The sequence below is a fragment of the Antedon bifida genome, chromosome 3 (assembly GCF_963402885.1).
Source record: "Antedon bifida chromosome 3, ecAntBifi1.1, whole genome shotgun sequence".
Classification (NCBI taxonomy): Eukaryota; Metazoa; Echinodermata; class Crinoidea; order Comatulida; family Antedonidae; genus Antedon; species Antedon bifida.
Window position 1 is genome coordinate 5,803,590 of NC_136228.1, and position 17,857 is coordinate 5,821,446.

Here is a 17,857-nt window from a genome sequence, read left to right on the forward strand (position 1 = left end):
TTCAAATTTGTTTTGAAAATTGTTATATGTCGAACAATAAAGAGCCATTGTTGTAAATAGAGGTATTTTTCCAAAAAATTGCAAAATAGTCCAACTACACATTGATATCAATAATAGTATAATTCTAATTTACTTTTTAAATGTATATTGTGAGGTAAATGCCAATTTATGATATATAGTAACCAGTTATGTCGAAAAATAAAAGGGTCGAAATTAGGTCATTTTTCAAAAATTGCCAAAATATCGACTTTTTAGAATTCACTTATGCAATAATATTGCCATATATGCACATATATTGCGTTATCACCATCTTATAGAGCCATAGTAACCAGTTATTTCCAAAAATAAAAGGGTCGAAATTTGGTCATTTTTCGAAAAAAATGACCAAATTTCGACCTTTTTATTTTCCGATAAAACTGGTTACTATAGCATAATTGGCATGCGCAGAACCTGCACATGTTTATTATGCTATAGTAACTATTTATGTGAAAAAATAAAAGGATCAAAAAATGGTCTTTTTTCGAAAATTTCCCTGTACTATAGTACATGGATTTTTTTCAAAAAATGGCCAAATTTCGACCTTTTTATTTTCCGATAAAACTGGTTACTATAGCATAATTGACATGCGCAGATCCCAATATTCGAATCTGCGCATTTTTATTATGCTATAGTAACTATTTATGGCAAAAAATAAAGGATAGCCTAATTATCATGCGCAGAACCCAATATTCGACTCTGCGCATGTTTATTATGCTATATTAACTATTTATGTCAAAAAATAAAAGGGTCGAAAAATTGTCATTTTTTCGAAAATTTCCCTGTACTATAGTACATGGATTTTTTTTCAAAAAATGACCAAATTTCGACCTTTTTATTTTCCGATAAAACTGGTTACTATAGCATAATTGAAATGCGCAGAACCCAATATTCGACTCTGCGCATGTTTATTATGCTATAGTAACTATTTATGTCAAAAAATAAAAGGGTCGAAAATTTCCCTGTACTATTTAGTACATGGATTTTTTTCAAAAAATGGCCAAATTTCGACCTTTTTATTTTCCGATAAAACTGGTTACTATAGCATAATTGACATGCGCAGATCCCAATATTCGAATCTGCGCATTTTTATTATGCTATAGTAACTATTTATGGCAAAAAATAAAGGATAGCCTAATTATCATGCGCAGAACCCAATATTCGACTCTGCGCATGTTTATTATGCTATATTAACTATTTATGTCAAAAAATAAAAGGGTCGAAAAATTGTCATTTTTTCGAAAATTTCCCTGTACTATAGTACATGGATTTTTTTCAAAAAATGACCAAATTTCGACCTTTTTATTTTCCGATAAAACTGGTTACTATAGCATAATTGAAATGCGCAGAACCCAATATTCGACTCTGCGCATGTTTATTATGCTATAGTAACTATTTATGTCAAAAAATAAAAGGGTCGAAAATTTCCCTGTACTATAGTACATGGATTTTTTTCAAAAAATGGCCAAATTTCGACCTTTTTATTTTCCGATAAAACTGGTTACTATAGCATAATTGACATGCGCAGATCCCAATATTCGAATCTGCGCATTTTTATTATGCTATAGTAACTATTTATGGCAAAAAATAAAGGATAGCCTAATTATCATGCGCAGAACCCAATATTCGACTCTGCGCATGTTTATTATGCTATATTAACTATTTATGTCAAAAAATAAAAGGGTCGAAAAATTGTCATTTTTTCGAAAATTTCCCTGTACTATAGTACATGGATTTTTTTCAAAAAATGACCAAATTTCGACCTTTTTATTTTCCGATAAAACTGGTTACTATAGCATAATTGAAATGCGCAGAACCCAATATTCGACTCTGCGCATGTTTATTATGCTATAGTAACTATTTATGTCAAAAAATAAAAGGGTCGAAAATTTCCCTGTACTATAGTACATGGATTTTTTCAAAAAATGACCAAATTTCGACCTTTTTATTTCCCGATAAAACTGGTTACTATAGCATAATGGACATGCGCAGAACCCAATATATGACTCTGCGCATGTTTATTATGCTATAGTAACTATTTATGTCAAAAAATAAAAGGATAGCCTAATTGACATGCGCAGAACACAATATTCGACTCTGCGCATGTTTATTATGCTATAGTAACTATTTATGGCAAAAAATAAAGGATAGCCTAATTATCGTGCGCAGAACCCAATATTCGACTCTGCGCATGTTTATTATGCTATATTAACTATTTATGTCAAAAAATAAAAGGGTCGAAAAATTCCCTGTACTATAGTACAGGGATTTTTTTCAAAAAATGGCCAAATTTCGACCTTTGTATTTTCCGATAAAACTGGTTACTATAGCATAATTGACATGCGCAGAACCCAATATTCGACTCTGCGCATGTTTATTATGCTATATTAACTATTTATATCTAAAAATAAAAGGATAGCCTAATTGACATGCGCAGAACACAATATTCGACTCTGCGCATGTTTATTATGCTATAGTAACTATTTATGGCAAAAAATAAAGGATAGCCTAATTATCATGCGCAGAACCCAATATTCGACTCTGCGCATGTTTATTATGCTATATTAACTATTTATGTCAAAAAATAAAAGGGTCGAAAAATTGTCATTTTTCGAAAATTTCCCTGTACTATAGTACATGGATTTTTTCAAAAAATGGCCAAATTTCTACCTTTGTATTTTCCGATAAAACTGGTTACTATAGCATAATTGACATACGCAGAACCCAATATTCGACTGTGCGCATGTTTATTATGCTATATTAACTATTTATGTCAAAAAATAAAAGGGTCGAAATCTGGTCATTTTTCGAAAATATTCCTGTACTAATGGTGGTAAATGGCAATGAATACTGTGTGGTTAAGTAATATTACAGTTGAATTGTGAAATGTTTTTATTTTTATATATTATTTTTTATGTAGGAAAACGATTTTTGAAATTAATATGGGCCATCAAAGGCAATATACTATTTGTAGCCATGAAGCAGAGAAAAACTTTACTAAATCGGTAAGATCAGTAGCGGAGAATGTTCCTTAGAGAATCTATAAAATACAGACTCTGCCTTGTGTCGTAAAAACAACATATTTTACTTCAATATTATGATCATAACTGGCAATATATAAACACAAATGGATGGTTTTATATGCACGTATATAAGACTTGAAAAGAACACTGCTTTTCTTTTTTGCCTTGAATGTTTTTGATAAGCTGAATTTGCGTTCGAAGTAGGTTGCATGTGGTTCAATTCGAACCATGCTTGTGGAGGCAGAGTTCAGATCGTTGGGCAATTTTTTTGTAACTGAAAATATGAATAAAACGCATGAGATATTAGAAAATAAATGGGAATAATCAAACCATTAAATTAAATGCAATATATTGAAACACGTAAATTGTCTAAGAAATGTCGAAGATCCCAAGGCATGAATAATTATTTCTAGATTCGTCACATTTTATTTTCTTATATGAAACATTCGAATTATTTTAGAGTAGTTTATTAAAAAGGCGCTAAAATGATGAAAAGGTAGAATGAAATCGACGACGAATTTGGTTGGATTTAAGAAGTATTCTTACTACTCCAACAATAATTAAATAAATAAATATAATTCAATAGTTTCTATGGGCCTACGAATTAATGCGCACAATAACTAATTATTACCTAAATAAATTCCTGTCGTTTGACCGGAAGATTGTGGGTCACATGACGTGCAATAGTACGTACTATTTAGCGCAAAATAACTAATAATATATAACACTAAAAATCATGGAGTTAAGTTAGGTAGTTAGGGGGAGGGGGGATTTCGTTGCGCCCGTAAGCCAATTTAGAATTTAGTATCTTAATTCTTAGTTACGCATGTAGTTAGTATTGTTGCTGCGCTTGTTACCTAAATACATTTTGTTTTTCTTCTCTTGTTCCAACCTCGTTTCATATTTATTTTTTATCCTGGTTACTTGTGCCTAATCAACCTTAATACACCACGCATAAATTCTGAAATATATTGTATATAATAATCACAATTTTATGTAACGATATTAATATGACATGAAATACTATCGGTTTATGCGAGAAATACGATGCCATCTAAGACACGTCAGAACACTTTAAATTGAAGCGTCTTCCTCTAAGTCAACGGCCTTACATTATGTTACAACTGTCACATGTAAGTACGTGGTTTCACGAATCTGTATAATTGGCACGTCTTACATTGAAGTTACTGCTCGTTGTCGACATGCGGCTGATACAAACGATATATAAGGCCTCTCGTGGCGCTTCTTATGCGATCACAGCTTATCCTTAATAACTATGCTGTTAGTTTCCAGCGGCCCATTTAACTTTGATTGCGAATGTTAAAGGATCATAGTTCACAGGAATTGCCTTACTTATATAGGCCTACATAAATTTACATTAATGTCTTTAACTTGTAGAATGCAATCCTTTAATAATTTTGAAACATTTAATAACACAAACTTTTACAAAGAGTTGCATTTTTAAAACGTTTGAAATGTTATTAAGCCGCAAACGACATTATAAAAAAACATGCATTAAATTGATTAGCGCTTGTGGCGACAATTACACTGATAAAACATTTAAAACAGCATCTATTGCTAACATTGTTATCGTTTCTTGTGTTTGCACCTTACGATTTCATAAAACAAAAGCAATTGAATACTTTGGAACTACTTCTGGTTCCCGTCGGATTACATTAGTCACCAGTGATAAATCATGGCGTAAATTGCTTTTCAGTTTAATCACGTGATAAAGCAAAGAATACTAAACGATATATCGTATACTGGCATTAAAATATCACAGTCGATTTTCTATTAAGAATCGTAGATATTGTAGCAAAATCTTTATATTTAAGATTACTATTTTCTTTCAACCAATATTGCACGTTGCACCAAAACTATATGATATTTTTACAAATATTAAAATTGAATAAAATATGTACCTGTACCTGTACTCGATTTTCTATTAAGAATCGACGATATTGTAGCAACCTCGTTATATTTAAGATTACTATTTCTTGTAACCGATTGCACGTTGTACCGAAACTATGATATTTTTACACATATTTTTACAGATTTTAAAATTGAATCAAATATGTAGGCTACCTGTACTAAACAGTAGCCTTATGCTACTTGAAACGAAGTAATATGTCGTGCTACTTAAATACAGTACTATATTTTAACTAAGTAAATATGTAGCCCACATTTTAAATACAGTACAACATTTGAAACTAAGTGAGATAACCTTACGTTGTTATATATTAATGTATACACATTGAACCTAAGTGAGTATGTAGCCTATACATGTGTTACTTAAATCATGGAGAAACTTATTTCTCCATGCTTAAATACAGTACAGGATTGAACTAATTAAGTAAGTATACCGTAAGTATATCCAACATTGTTACTTAATTACAGAACAAGACTTGAGTACTAAAGTAATACGTTGAACCATGGAGGTATAAAAATGTATACCTCCATGGTTGAACTACTGTAAGTAAGTATGTAGCCCACATTGTTACTTAAATACAGAACAAGACTTGAGTACTAAGTAAGATCTATGTTCTTATAAAAAACACATATTCGTTGAACTACTGTAAGTAAGTGTGTAGCCTACATATGTTAATTAAATACAGTATCAGATGCAGATTGAAAATAAACGTGTATTAATTCAACACGCGATTAATTTGTGATACATCTGTCCTATATCTTGCATACGGTAAAAACCTTTAACGTGTATGTTTAAGTCCAAATGACAAGTAACGGCTCCTATAACATTAATTACATAGTACTGGTAATTAACGAGCATTCACAGTATCTACGACATACGACAACATGCAACAGTTGATATCAAATAAGGAGGTCACGAAAAATATCCAGAAATTAGAATCAGACGATCAGCACGTACAAATGCCAACTTTTCGCGGAATTGCTTTGCATAAGCATTTACCAGTCTTAGACACCCATCTATAGGGTTTCTTGTACCTCGCATGAACTGGTGCCGAACTTTTATGAAGATTTGTTGATGGGGATTTTTTATCTTCATCAGTTTTGTTATCATCTTCATTCGTCACCTCTTCTGGAACTTTTCCTTCTTCCGGAACTGTTTCCTCTTCCGGAACTGTTTCCTCTTCCGGAACTGTTTCCTCTTTCGAAACTGTTCCTTCTTCCGATACTTCTTCCGTTACCGTTTCATCTGGAGACGTCTGCCACACCGTTGCAACTTCTGGACTTTCCAACTCTAAAATATCCTTCACTGCCACTGTCGACAGCTGATCATCTGGCTTTAGGTTTGTGTTTGTGTTGGCGGGAACCTTTACTGTGGTTCCACTACCGTCTTCTTCATTATCAAATAGGTCTTTATCTGGAAGTGCCGTAACGTAAACAAAGGCCAGAGCAAGCAGCAAACTGCTAACGACTAGTGAGCGTTCCATAGTTAACCTTCAAAATAAAACTACCAATATTTAGGCATATAAGTTTCTGCAAAAATAATTTTGTTAAATTATACTGGTTTTACATTTACAAAAACAATGTTTTTTACCTCAAAAGAAAATATACCGTTCGTTCAACAATGTTTTTACCTCAAAGACTTGCAGATAAAATGTTCGTTCAATCACACGAAAAACGTTAATCAAACTTGCCGTAAATATTCACAAAAAAATCACGACGAATATATTAAAATATTACAAGTGAGTGTAGAAAAGCTGTGTGGACATGACCGCGTTTCACGGAGAACTTATCGACAAAGATCTCTATAAAATGTTAACGTCTGTTTTAATTCCATTCATGTTCACCGCGCTTGCGCAAACTGTACTAATGATTGGTCGAACCAATTCGGAGCCAAAAACACTACACGGTTATAAATGGACCTAATACAAAAACCTGTCATTTCTATTCTAGCAGACAGAAAATCTAATTTTGTAGAAGTTTAATAGTATTAATGTATTGTTCGCCTTTTAGAGAAACACATTATTTTACGACTTGAAATGAAAATACTAAATATGCGTCTTATAGTATTGTGTTTGCGACAAATCAGTAACGTTCAATAAATTTTAATGGATTTTAAATGTTGACAATTATAGATTAGTTCGATTCTTTTAAAATTAATACTAATGAAAACAAATTCTCAACAAAAACAAGACCACTTTGCGGGAACCGAGGTTCTTATGAACTGTACATAATCGATCCGTCATCCGCCGCAATCATCAAGTATTAGGGTGAAGGGGATACAGAAGCCTTAATAAATAATAAAAACGTGTAGCGTACATTTTATATCATGGAGGAAATTATATGATAGGAGGGCTAACTTAATATCAAAAGCAACAACCACCACCTTTCGTTGCCGTGTAAATAGATGAATAAGATTTCACGTATTAAGCTTGGTTCCCACTTTACTAGGACGTAACGCAAGGACGTAAGAGCAACGCAAGCGAGCTGATCAATGACAAGCGACAGTTCGAATAATTTATCGCGTGTGATTGGTCAAATTATTTGCGTTGCTCTTACGACTTTGCGTTAGGTCCTAGTGGGAACCAATCTTTACACTGTGCACTTGGACATATCGTTGCCGTGTAAATAGACGAATGAGCAGTAATATTCACGCGGTGTTTTCCTTCGAAACATTGAGTACCAAAGCTGTACATTTTTAGTTGTCTACACTATCAAACTTTATGTGACATAAAATGTGATGTGCCCATATATGGACACGATGATGTCATATCACTACCATATCTAAGCATAGACCTATCCCTACCATGAACACACATCACACTTTTTTGTCAAACTGGTTTGTTAGTGTAGAAAGAGCTTTAAAGCATGAAGTTAACAAGATTATAATTCACACTCTGGCGTTAGGGAATATTGTATTGACGGTTAATAATCAGTAATTTGATCATGCTACGGTTTTTATTCAAGTTGTCTCACCTTTATATTCAATTAAGCAGAAACTTAAAACGCACATTCTGTATCTTTTTCGATACGTCTTATATTTACCTGAGATCAGTTACATGTATTATCATTACTTTATTTTATTATTATTTCCGTTCGTCTCATAAAAGTTTATTAGTAGGTCGAATTATATCAACTTCCTCAAAATCTGACAAGTTTTAAATTAGAAATACATAACGTTTGAAAGCAGAAACCCCGAATGTATTTAAGATGACCATAATAAAAGAAAAAGATGCCTAGATAAACTCAACCATCCAAAAACATTTCTCAATTAACATAAATGTTATGTTAGCTAGGGACTTTCTTAATGGTCGCACAAATTCTATAAAAAAGCATGTCCGAAGTTTTCCAGTTAGTATACACTATATATACACTAATTATGTCCAAATCAAAATGTTTCCAAAATGGCGATTTTACAAGAGAATAACAATACAAGAAAAATGACGATGATTATGACGCTAATCATTATAAAATATGTATTTGTTATACTGTACACTAAAGCTCTGTCTACACTATCTACACTATCAAACTTTATGTGACAAAAAAATGTGATCTGTCTATATATGGACATGATGATGTCATATCACTACCATATTTGGTCATATCACTACCATATTTGGGCATATCACACTTTTTTTGTCAAACTAGTTTGATAGTATAGACAGAGCTTACATTGATATAATGAAACGCCCCAAGTACAACTCGATGAATATAGCCTACCACAAACGAATTCTCTCGTAGTACAAATTCTAGGTGGAAGGGAACGAGACTCGCACATTATTAAAATTAAGCTCTATCTCCACTATCAAACTTTATGTGACAAAAAAAAGGTGATGTGCCCATATATGGACACGATGTGGTCACATTACTACCTTATTTGGGCGCATGACACTTTTTTGTCACATAAAGTTTGATAGCGTAGACAAAGCATTAGGCTAACATTTCACATTTTCGCACTTTTTAACTCGCATTCATACCTTAATGTCAGTCATCAGAAATTTCAAATTAATGTAAACAAAATGAAGATAACTTTATGTATACATAAACACATACATAATGAGAATACTAGTAATGTAAAAATATTCTACATGAATTAGATATTCAAGTTAAAAGATGTTTAAAGTGAAAACAATCAAAATCAGGTTAATATAGTCACATGACATAACGACCTGCCCGAAGATACGTACATATAAACGACATGTTTAAAGAGTTCACGTACAAATAAATGATAAATTAATGAGGTTGCGTACATATTAAAGAAAGATTAACGAGGTTATGCACATATTAATGATAGATTATTAGTAATTTAACTATAGAACAATTGTAATCTGTCAATTGTTATGTTTATTACCAACTTTATTACCTTTGTTTGCTTTGAAAACTGTTACTTCAATACCTGCTAAATTGCAATATAAAACACGTTTGTAGATGATCCTATACAACGAAAAGTTCTTATACCGTCTCTTCAATGAGCTTTCTTGCTTATCATATTATTAACCGCTCTTAATCAACGACTGTAGGTTCTTTGTGTACAACTGCAGAGGGGACATTGCCCATTACTAATGTCTATGATGTCAGATGATGAATACTACCCAAATGAAATCTTCCCAAATACTTTCCATTATTTACTCGTATATCATGATCGCAAGATGAGGTCTAGCAGCAACAAGTTCCATCAATGCAGAAAATAAATCTATTTGTTCGACAAAACAACCACAGGGCAATCGGTGCTGCATACTGATTAACATTAATGAAATACATGAAAAATAAACCTGTAAGCTAATATGTACCATTAGTTATTTATTAATTTAAATAGCTATATAATGGAAATGTATACATACTTGCATTGGTGCATGGCAGAGCAATTTAAACGCATTTGTGTCGAGCGCCTCTATGCTAATACATCTGACTTGCTCTAAAAGAATAAAATGATTTAATATTGTTTATTTCAGAATAATCGCTGGATAGATTTTAAATTCTGGCAGTAAACAGTACTTGGTGTTAATTCCTTACCCTTTATCAGTTGAGTTCTACTCAATTGTTTTCAGTGTTCTACTCGGTTAATATCAGTGTTCTACTCAGTTGCATCTTGTAATGTACTCGCTTATTATAAGAGTTCTACTCAATTGTTTTCAGTGTTCTACTCGGTTAATATCAGTGTTTTACTCAGTTGCATCTTGTAATGTACTCGCTTATTGTAAGAGTTCTACTCAATTGTTTTCAGTGTTCTACTCTGTTAATATCAGTGTTCTACTCAGTTGCATCTTGTAATGTACTCGCTTATTATAAGAGTTCTACTCAATTGTTTTCAGTGTTCTACTCTGTTAATATCAGTGTTTTACTCAGTTTCATCTTGTTAATGTACTCGCTTATTGTAAGAGTTCTACTCAATTTTTAATTGGATCTACCAATTAGGTCAGCTGCTGTTGATTCCTTGTTTTTAAATGTACGCAGCTCTCACAACATACAGAAATTAAAAGAGTAAAAATTGATGTTTAAAGTACTTCCTTTAATATGCACCATCCACAATAATATCCACTTTTGCAAAGTAATTCCAAAACAAAGTAAAATCCCAGAAATATACAATAGAAATAAAGTGTAAATAATAAAACTGTAGAGCTAGAGCTGGTAAAAGAAAAATAATGGCTGCTTATGCACTTGCACAGACCTGTACCCTTGCACAGGCAAACAACAACTGAGCAGAACAAAAGAAATCAGGACAAAAGGAAACAAAGGAGAAACAGCACACTGTGCACACTTGGCAAATAATATGTAAATGAGAATGCAAATAAGAAAGTAACAGAATAAATGAATATTCATAGGGCAGAAACTTCTAGAATAATAGGAACTAAAGTAATATAAAATAAATACATGCACTCTGCAGTAACATGGCTCCCTCAAGGACGTAAAGTAATTAAATTAACATTGAAGTCCTTGTAAATTATACATAAAAGTTCTTGTTGAAACATTATAACATAAGTTCTTCTCAACAAACAAAGTTCATTGTTTACAAAATACTCAAAAGTTCTAATGCATATCCAAGTAAAACGTTCATAAAAAAAATAAACAAAGTTCTTGATTCCATTCATCAATGCATCAAACGGTTGGCTCCCTGACTGGGATTGGACCACTTCAAGAATCACTAGCCACTAACAATATCAACTTGTGAATAGGTCGTTCGTAATGACCACTCTGATGACGAAGTTTGACCTTCCTTACGAGATCATCCTTGCTCTTCATCACTTCCACAATTCGACCAAGCTTCCAATCATTGCGTGGTGCATTTTCATCCTTGATGATAACTATGTCACCTACACAAAAATTTCTTCTAGTGACGTTCCATGTTTGTCTGGTTTGAAGAGTGGTGAGATACTCGTTACGCCACCGATGCCAAAACTGATTGGCCATAAACTGGACCCGCCGCCATCTCCTTCGGCAATATATATCACTTGCCTGGAATTCGCCTGGTGGTGGTAATAGAATATTTGACTTCATTGTCAATAAGTGATTCGGTGTGAGTGCTTCTGGAGCTGTAGGATCTGAAAGATTGTTTACAGTTAATGGACGTGAATTTACAATACTCTGTACCTCACACAAAAATGTGCGAAAAGTTTCATCACACAGATGATCTCCACAGCTATTCAATAACGGTGTCAACGCACTGCGCACAGTCCTTATTTGACGCTCCCATACGCCTCCCATGTGACTTGCTGAGGGAACATTAAGTATCCATCTGCATTGCCGGTCACGTAGAAAGTTTTGCACTTTAGAGAACTCGTTGATCGCCCCAACAAAATTTGTTCCCTGGTCCGATCGCATCTGGTAAACTGGACCTCTTATGCTTAAGAAACGTCGCAAGGCGTTTATGAATGAATTTGTTTCTAGTGAGTTGACTGATTCAAGGTGTATAGCCCTAGACGCCATACAAGTAAATAATACACCATATCTCTTGACTCGACTCCTTCTCTCTTTGATAATAAATGGGCCAAATAAATCAACTCCACAATATGTAAATGGAGGCGATTCCGACAGTCTATCCATAGGTAAGTCGGCCATTTTTTGGGCACCTAGTTGACCTCTGGATCGTCTACATGTCACACATTTCCGTAAGTATTGCGAGACAGCGGATACTGCGCCGATCAACCAGAAACCACCTTGTCTTAGACTGTTTAACGTGGCACTTCTGCCCATATGGTTTACTTTCTTGTGGTGGTGATCAACAAGAAGAGTCATTAAAGGTGAGTATTTTGGTATGATTATAGGATGTTTTATTTCCATAGGCATAGATGAATAATGTATTCGACCGCCAACTCTCAGAATTCCAGATTCATCTAGAATTGGATGTAATTTACACAAACGGGAATTCTTGAGTGCAAATTTCTTGCTTTTAGCCACATCTCGGTCCGGTAAGTCATCTTTAAAGTTTTGCAAAACATTAAATTCAGGTAAGTAATGTTCACATTGTACAGAACGAATGATTATTGTCTCTGCTACCTGCAAATCGTCAACAGTCGGTATGAAGTCTCCTGATAACTTGTTCATGATGCCATTGGTTTTAAGTTTGATTTTTGCTGCAGTCATTAATCTTGTCTTAAGGTTTAAAAGTCGAGCAATCACTATCTTTACCATTTTCCATTTGGAGAACTTCTTAATTACTCTACCAATCACATCATTCTGACTTGTAATTACAGCTGTGACAGCAAACGAGCGTTTAAATTCTGTGGAAACAAGTTTTGTTGCTTCCTCATCGACGGCATTTTGTCCCAAACATTTTAATTCACCATCCTGCTTCAGAAAATCCGGTCCACTGATCCACTTTGAAGTTGTGAGTAATTTGAGAGTTGTCAGCCCTCGGCTTGCCTCATCACTTGGGTTATCTAAAGAATTGATGTAGTGCCAATCATCAACATTAGTTTGGTCATGAATTTGTTGCACTCGATTACCAACAAACATTTGATACCGTGTAGCTACATTCTGTATGTACCCTAGTACAACTTTACTATCGGTCCAAAAGTAATCCTTTATTGGTACTTTAACATCCATCTCATTCTTCAGGATATGACTGACTCGAGCTGATACCACTGCTGCATTCAGCTCAAGGCGAGGTATCGTAATCTTCTTATTAGCAGGAGTTACTCTGGCCTTGCCAAGCAAAAAGGAGACAACTGCCTTCCCATCTCTATCAGTTAATCGCAAGTACGAGCATTGACCGTACGCAGCTTCACTTGCATCTGAAAAATGATGACATTCTGCGGTCACTGCTTTAAAATTGGTTGGTTTATAACAACGTGGTATGCTTAGTGTATTTAAGTTCTTTATGTCTTCGCACCATCTCTCCCATTTGCTCTGCTCTTCGGGACCCAAAGGATCGTCCCAATCGAGATTCTGTGCACAGACACTTTGCAGAACCATCTTCGCAACAATGAGGACAGGAGCGATAAATCCTAACGGATCGTAAATGGAGCATACGGTCTTGAGAACATTTCGTCTGGTAGGGAGATAATCATTTAGTTGCACCCTAAATTGGAACTCATCACTTTCGATGCACCACGATACGCCTAACACTCTTTCAATAGGTAGAGTGTCAGACTTCACATTGATGTTATATAATGACTTGCCTCGTTGTCCTTCTGGAATACAGCTGAGAACTTTCCTATCATTTGAGATCCATTTATGCAGTCTCAAACCGGCTTTAGCACATATACCTGTACTATTTTGTATTAAGCTTATTGCTTCATCAGCTGTAGACAGGGACTTTAAACCATCATCGACGTAGAAGTCATTCTTTATGAAGTTTGCTGCTTCTTTTCCATAGAATTTTTCGCCATCTTCAGCTGCTCTCTTCAAACCAAAATTAGAGCAACCTGGTGAGCTAGTTGCTCCGAATAGATGAACCATCATTCTATATTCAATTACTTCATTGTTTGGATTATTGTCTTTAAACCACAGGAACCGCAGCAGATCTCTATCCGCATTAGCAACAAAGAATTGATGAAACATCCCCTTGATGTCAGCCATTATTGCGACGTTCTCCTGTCTAAACCTCAGCAAAATTCCAAGTAGACTGTTAATTTGGTTCGGACCGGGCAACAAACGTTCATTCAATGATGTACCTTGATACATGGCAGAACAATCAAATACCACTCTAATTTGACCAGGTTTTTTTGGGTGATATATTCCCGTGTGTGGTACATAGTTTATTCTTCCGATAACAGGCTTTGTTTCTTTAGGAACTTCTTCAGCTACATCCGTCAGTACATCCTTCATGAAACCAAAATAATCTCTCATGAACTCTGGTTGCTTTGTAAATCGTTTCCTCAGACCGTTGAAGCGTTTAACAGCCAATGGTTTATTATCAGGAAGATTTACATTTGGTGAACGGAGTGGTAATGGCATCTCGTAATGTCCGTCACTTCTCTGACGAATATTATCACTCAGGATGTTCAGAAACCGTCTTTCGTCAACTGACATGGAAACGCCAACACTTCTATCTGAAAAATCAACTTCCATCATTTCTTTAATGTGAATTGGTGATATTATTTCTTTATGTTTAACAGTGTTAGTAATGTAGGAAACCAAACGATGAGACGTAACATCCTCCGGTTTACAAATGGTGCCAATTATTCCCCAGCCAAGTATAGATTGTTGAGCATATGGATGGTTTTCTTCACCAGCAATTATGTTCCGAGGTCGTAGTACACAGGGCACATTATTTCCTATTAACAAGGCAACTGGAACATCTTGCATATGAGGCACAATTTTATCAGCAATTTGTTTTAGGTGATCCCACTTGCTCGCTACCTCCGGTGTCGGTATCTGCGACCTTTTAGCTGGTATGCTGTCTCTCGTGTAGACGGCTGGTAGAGGTATTACTTCTTTCCTGTCAAAGCTTACTATTTCGAGATCAGCTACCCTCATACAATCTATTAAGGAACATGAAGCATGCATGGTAGAAAGTTTAAGTTGTGCGGGATGAGATTTTACACCCAGTTTACCAACCATATCTTCTTTAATAAAGCAGGTATTGCTTTGTGAGTCTAAGATACAGTAAACTAGTCTTTCGGATATACTACCTCTACCTCTAACCCATACCGGTAAAATCATAGAGTTGTCATTGCATACGGTTTCATCTCCGCATACCACAGTGCATTTGCCATCCACACTTGCTAGCTTGTCGAAGTGAAGACAGGATATATGTCCTTTGCTATTACAGTGATGGCATTTCACCTCAGTCTTGCAGTGCGCTGCAAAATGACCACCAGTACCACACCTAAAGCATAATTTTGATGCAAAGATAAATTTCTTCTTTGTATGCACTGGCTGAACTTTAAAGGAATCACATTTGTCTAATGAATGCGAGGACTTACAAAAGGGACATGTAGTACTAGTAGGTGCCTCACTCTTCTTTTGGTCTGTTTTGATGTTCTCAGTTTCCGTCGATACATCTGTCTTCAAAGTCAAATGGCTGGATTTTCTTGGTTTGTGGTCCTCCTTTGCATAACGAGAAGAATCCTTCATCTGTCTCGTAGCTTCCAGCATAGGAAGATTAGCTTCTTCTGCCTTATTTGTCAAAAAGACAGCAAATTGCGCAAAGGATGGACTTATTTGATTTTTTTGACATGAAGCTACTATCCCTCTCCATTTGGTCTCAATGTAAACTGGCAACTTATTAAGAATCTTACAATTCTCCGCAGAATAGTTAAGTATGCCTAAATCTGGGATTGTGGCCTGAGCAGTTACAATTTCATTTATGTAGTCAGAAAAGTCGCGTAATCCTATGTGATCTCTTCCATTAATCTTGGGCCAGGAATCCAACTTCTTCAGGAACGCCTGTGCTAAAACGGAGCTGTGACCATACCTATTGCGCAACTCTTGCCTAGCCTTCAAGTACGCATTTTCCGTTCCAAGTAACAAGTAGTTCTCCACCAAACTCTTTGGTTTACCATCCAGATGTTGTCTCAGCAGATACAATTTTTCATTAACTGAGACCGCCTTACATTCTATCAAGGAAGAGAATGCTGCTTCCCACGTAGGAAACTTCAGTGGGTTTCCATCAAATTTCTCCACTACAACAGGCGGTAGCTTAAATGAATCGGTAAGTTGACGTAAAATGTTAGTGTCATAAATGGATACTAGATCTGGTCGCACATCAGCTGCAGGCACACCTACAGTAGACGACTGAATAGATACTACAGGTACACTCTTAGATGATGATATAGAAGTTGTGTTAATTGATGAAGTATATAGATGCGTCGAAGGTGTACTGCCAGATGACACACACACCGGAACAGGTAGGTAAGTCATTGGTACATTCACTGGTGCTGCACTAAATGGCACGTAAGTACTAGGTACTCCTGACGACGCACAGATTGGAACGTAATTTGATGTGGGCTGTATACTCACTGATGCTGTACAAACTGGTAAGTAATTCACAGGTACACCAACTGACGACGCACTAGTAACGTAAGTTGATGTCGCACACACAGGCACGTAGGTAGAGGTGTAAACTGGAACGTACAGTGATGGTACATTAGTATAAATTGAAGTTGCAGGAACTGTGTACGTCTGAGAAGCTGTACAATTAATATTAAAGTTAGTTGCAGGCATTGCATTAGAGGCACTAATATTTGGGACCCTGGTAACAGTAGTGTTGCGTACATCTGCAAATGATAATGGTTGATTAATGTTAGTGGAAATAATATGGGTGGAAGTGTCTATTGCCGACTTTGCAATATAAGTAGAAGTGGCAGAGGTACGTACAGTCACACTCGTGGTTGTAGATACATTTGAGGAAGGAATAGTAAATTGAGCTGATTCTGCAACAGATTTAGATCTTGCCACAACTGCCGTTGGTTCACCAACTGCCTTTGGTAGATCATCAAGGAATTTCTGCAACCCAAGAGGAATGTAATCATCGTCATCGCCACTTAGCAATGCCTGTGAGTCATCACTCACTACATCATCCTCACGCAAGACATCTATTCTAGCTTCCATCTTTGCTAACTCCTTCTGTTGCTCAATCAAAGTAGTCTCAAACTCAATTTCTAACATCTTCTCCTCCATCTTAAATTTATGTTCTGCCGCTTCACGTTCAACCTTAAGTTTATGTTCCTTAAGTTTGTGTTCCATTCCACTAAATTCTAATTCAGCTTTCAATTCTGCCCTTTTGGCTTCTTCGAGAACTCTTAAGTGTTCCCTTTTTGCACTAGACGAAGACCTCCGGGTAGTAGAAGAAGAATTAGATGAATGTTTCGACTTCCGAGACGAATGTCTTGATGAATTAGAGTGATGTGAAGAATGTTGTGTTGAGTGCCTAGAGGAATTACTTTTCACTGAACGACATGGTTTCACACTAGCTTGTACATTACCAGATGTATCTACACCTAGATTCTCAGCTTCGGCAACTTGACCTCGTCGATGCAGATCTTTTGTCACTTCATTATGCGACAACTGCAACATATTAGTGTATTCTTCTCTTTCAACAACATTCAAAAGTGGACAGAGCTCTGAGTATACTTCACGCAGTATTATCTCCTGGTCTACCATGTCACTTAGGACACCCTCATTTGGTTCCACGGCATCACTCACGGCGTCTATGAGTCTGTGCAGCCGCTTTCTTTCTCTAGTAAATGCCTTAATTTTAACCTCACGGTTATATTCTAGACCCTTCTCGGTCAATGTTCTTCCTCTTTTCTCCATAATTATTACTATATAATTATTTTTCTTTTACTTTAATTGGATCTACCAATTAGGTCAGCTGCTGTTGATTCCTTGTTTTTAAATGTACGCAGCTCTCACAACATACAGAAATTAAAAGAGTAAAAATTGATGTTTAAAGTACTTCCTTTAATATGCACCATCCACAATAATAT

At 35.4% G+C, this 17,857-nt stretch overlaps 2 protein-coding genes across 4 annotated transcripts; both read right to left on the minus strand.

Annotated features, from left to right (window-relative positions):
• Positions 1-3,788: 3,788 nt before the first annotated feature.
• LOC144837409 (uncharacterized) lies at positions 3,789-10,865 on the minus strand. Of its 3 annotated transcripts, none has more exons than XM_078692485.1 (3): positions 9,999-10,865; positions 9,827-9,900; positions 3,789-6,479 (listed from the first exon to the last, which is right to left on the minus strand). In XM_078692485.1, exons 2-3 carry the CDS (start codon positions 9,859-9,861, stop codon positions 5,936-5,938), a joined length of 579 nt encoding a protein of 192 aa, XP_078548611.1. In that variant the 5' UTR covers positions 9,862-9,900; positions 9,999-10,865; the 3' UTR covers positions 3,789-5,935. The 3 variants fall into 3 exon arrangements, 1 of the variants encoding a protein (XP_078548611.1); XR_013611474.1 differs by lacking the exon at positions 3,789-6,479 and adding an exon at positions 7,889-9,722; XR_013611475.1 differs by lacking the exon at positions 3,789-6,479 and adding an exon at positions 7,889-9,678 and having other exon boundaries at positions 9,827-10,865.
• Positions 10,866-11,117: 252 nt separating this feature from the next.
• LOC144838097 (uncharacterized) lies at positions 11,118-17,684 on the minus strand. The gene has a single exon (XM_078693455.1). It carries the CDS (start codon positions 17,682-17,684, stop codon positions 11,118-11,120), a length of 6,567 nt encoding a protein of 2,188 aa, XP_078549581.1.
• Between the last annotated feature and the right edge of the window lie 173 nt (positions 17,685-17,857).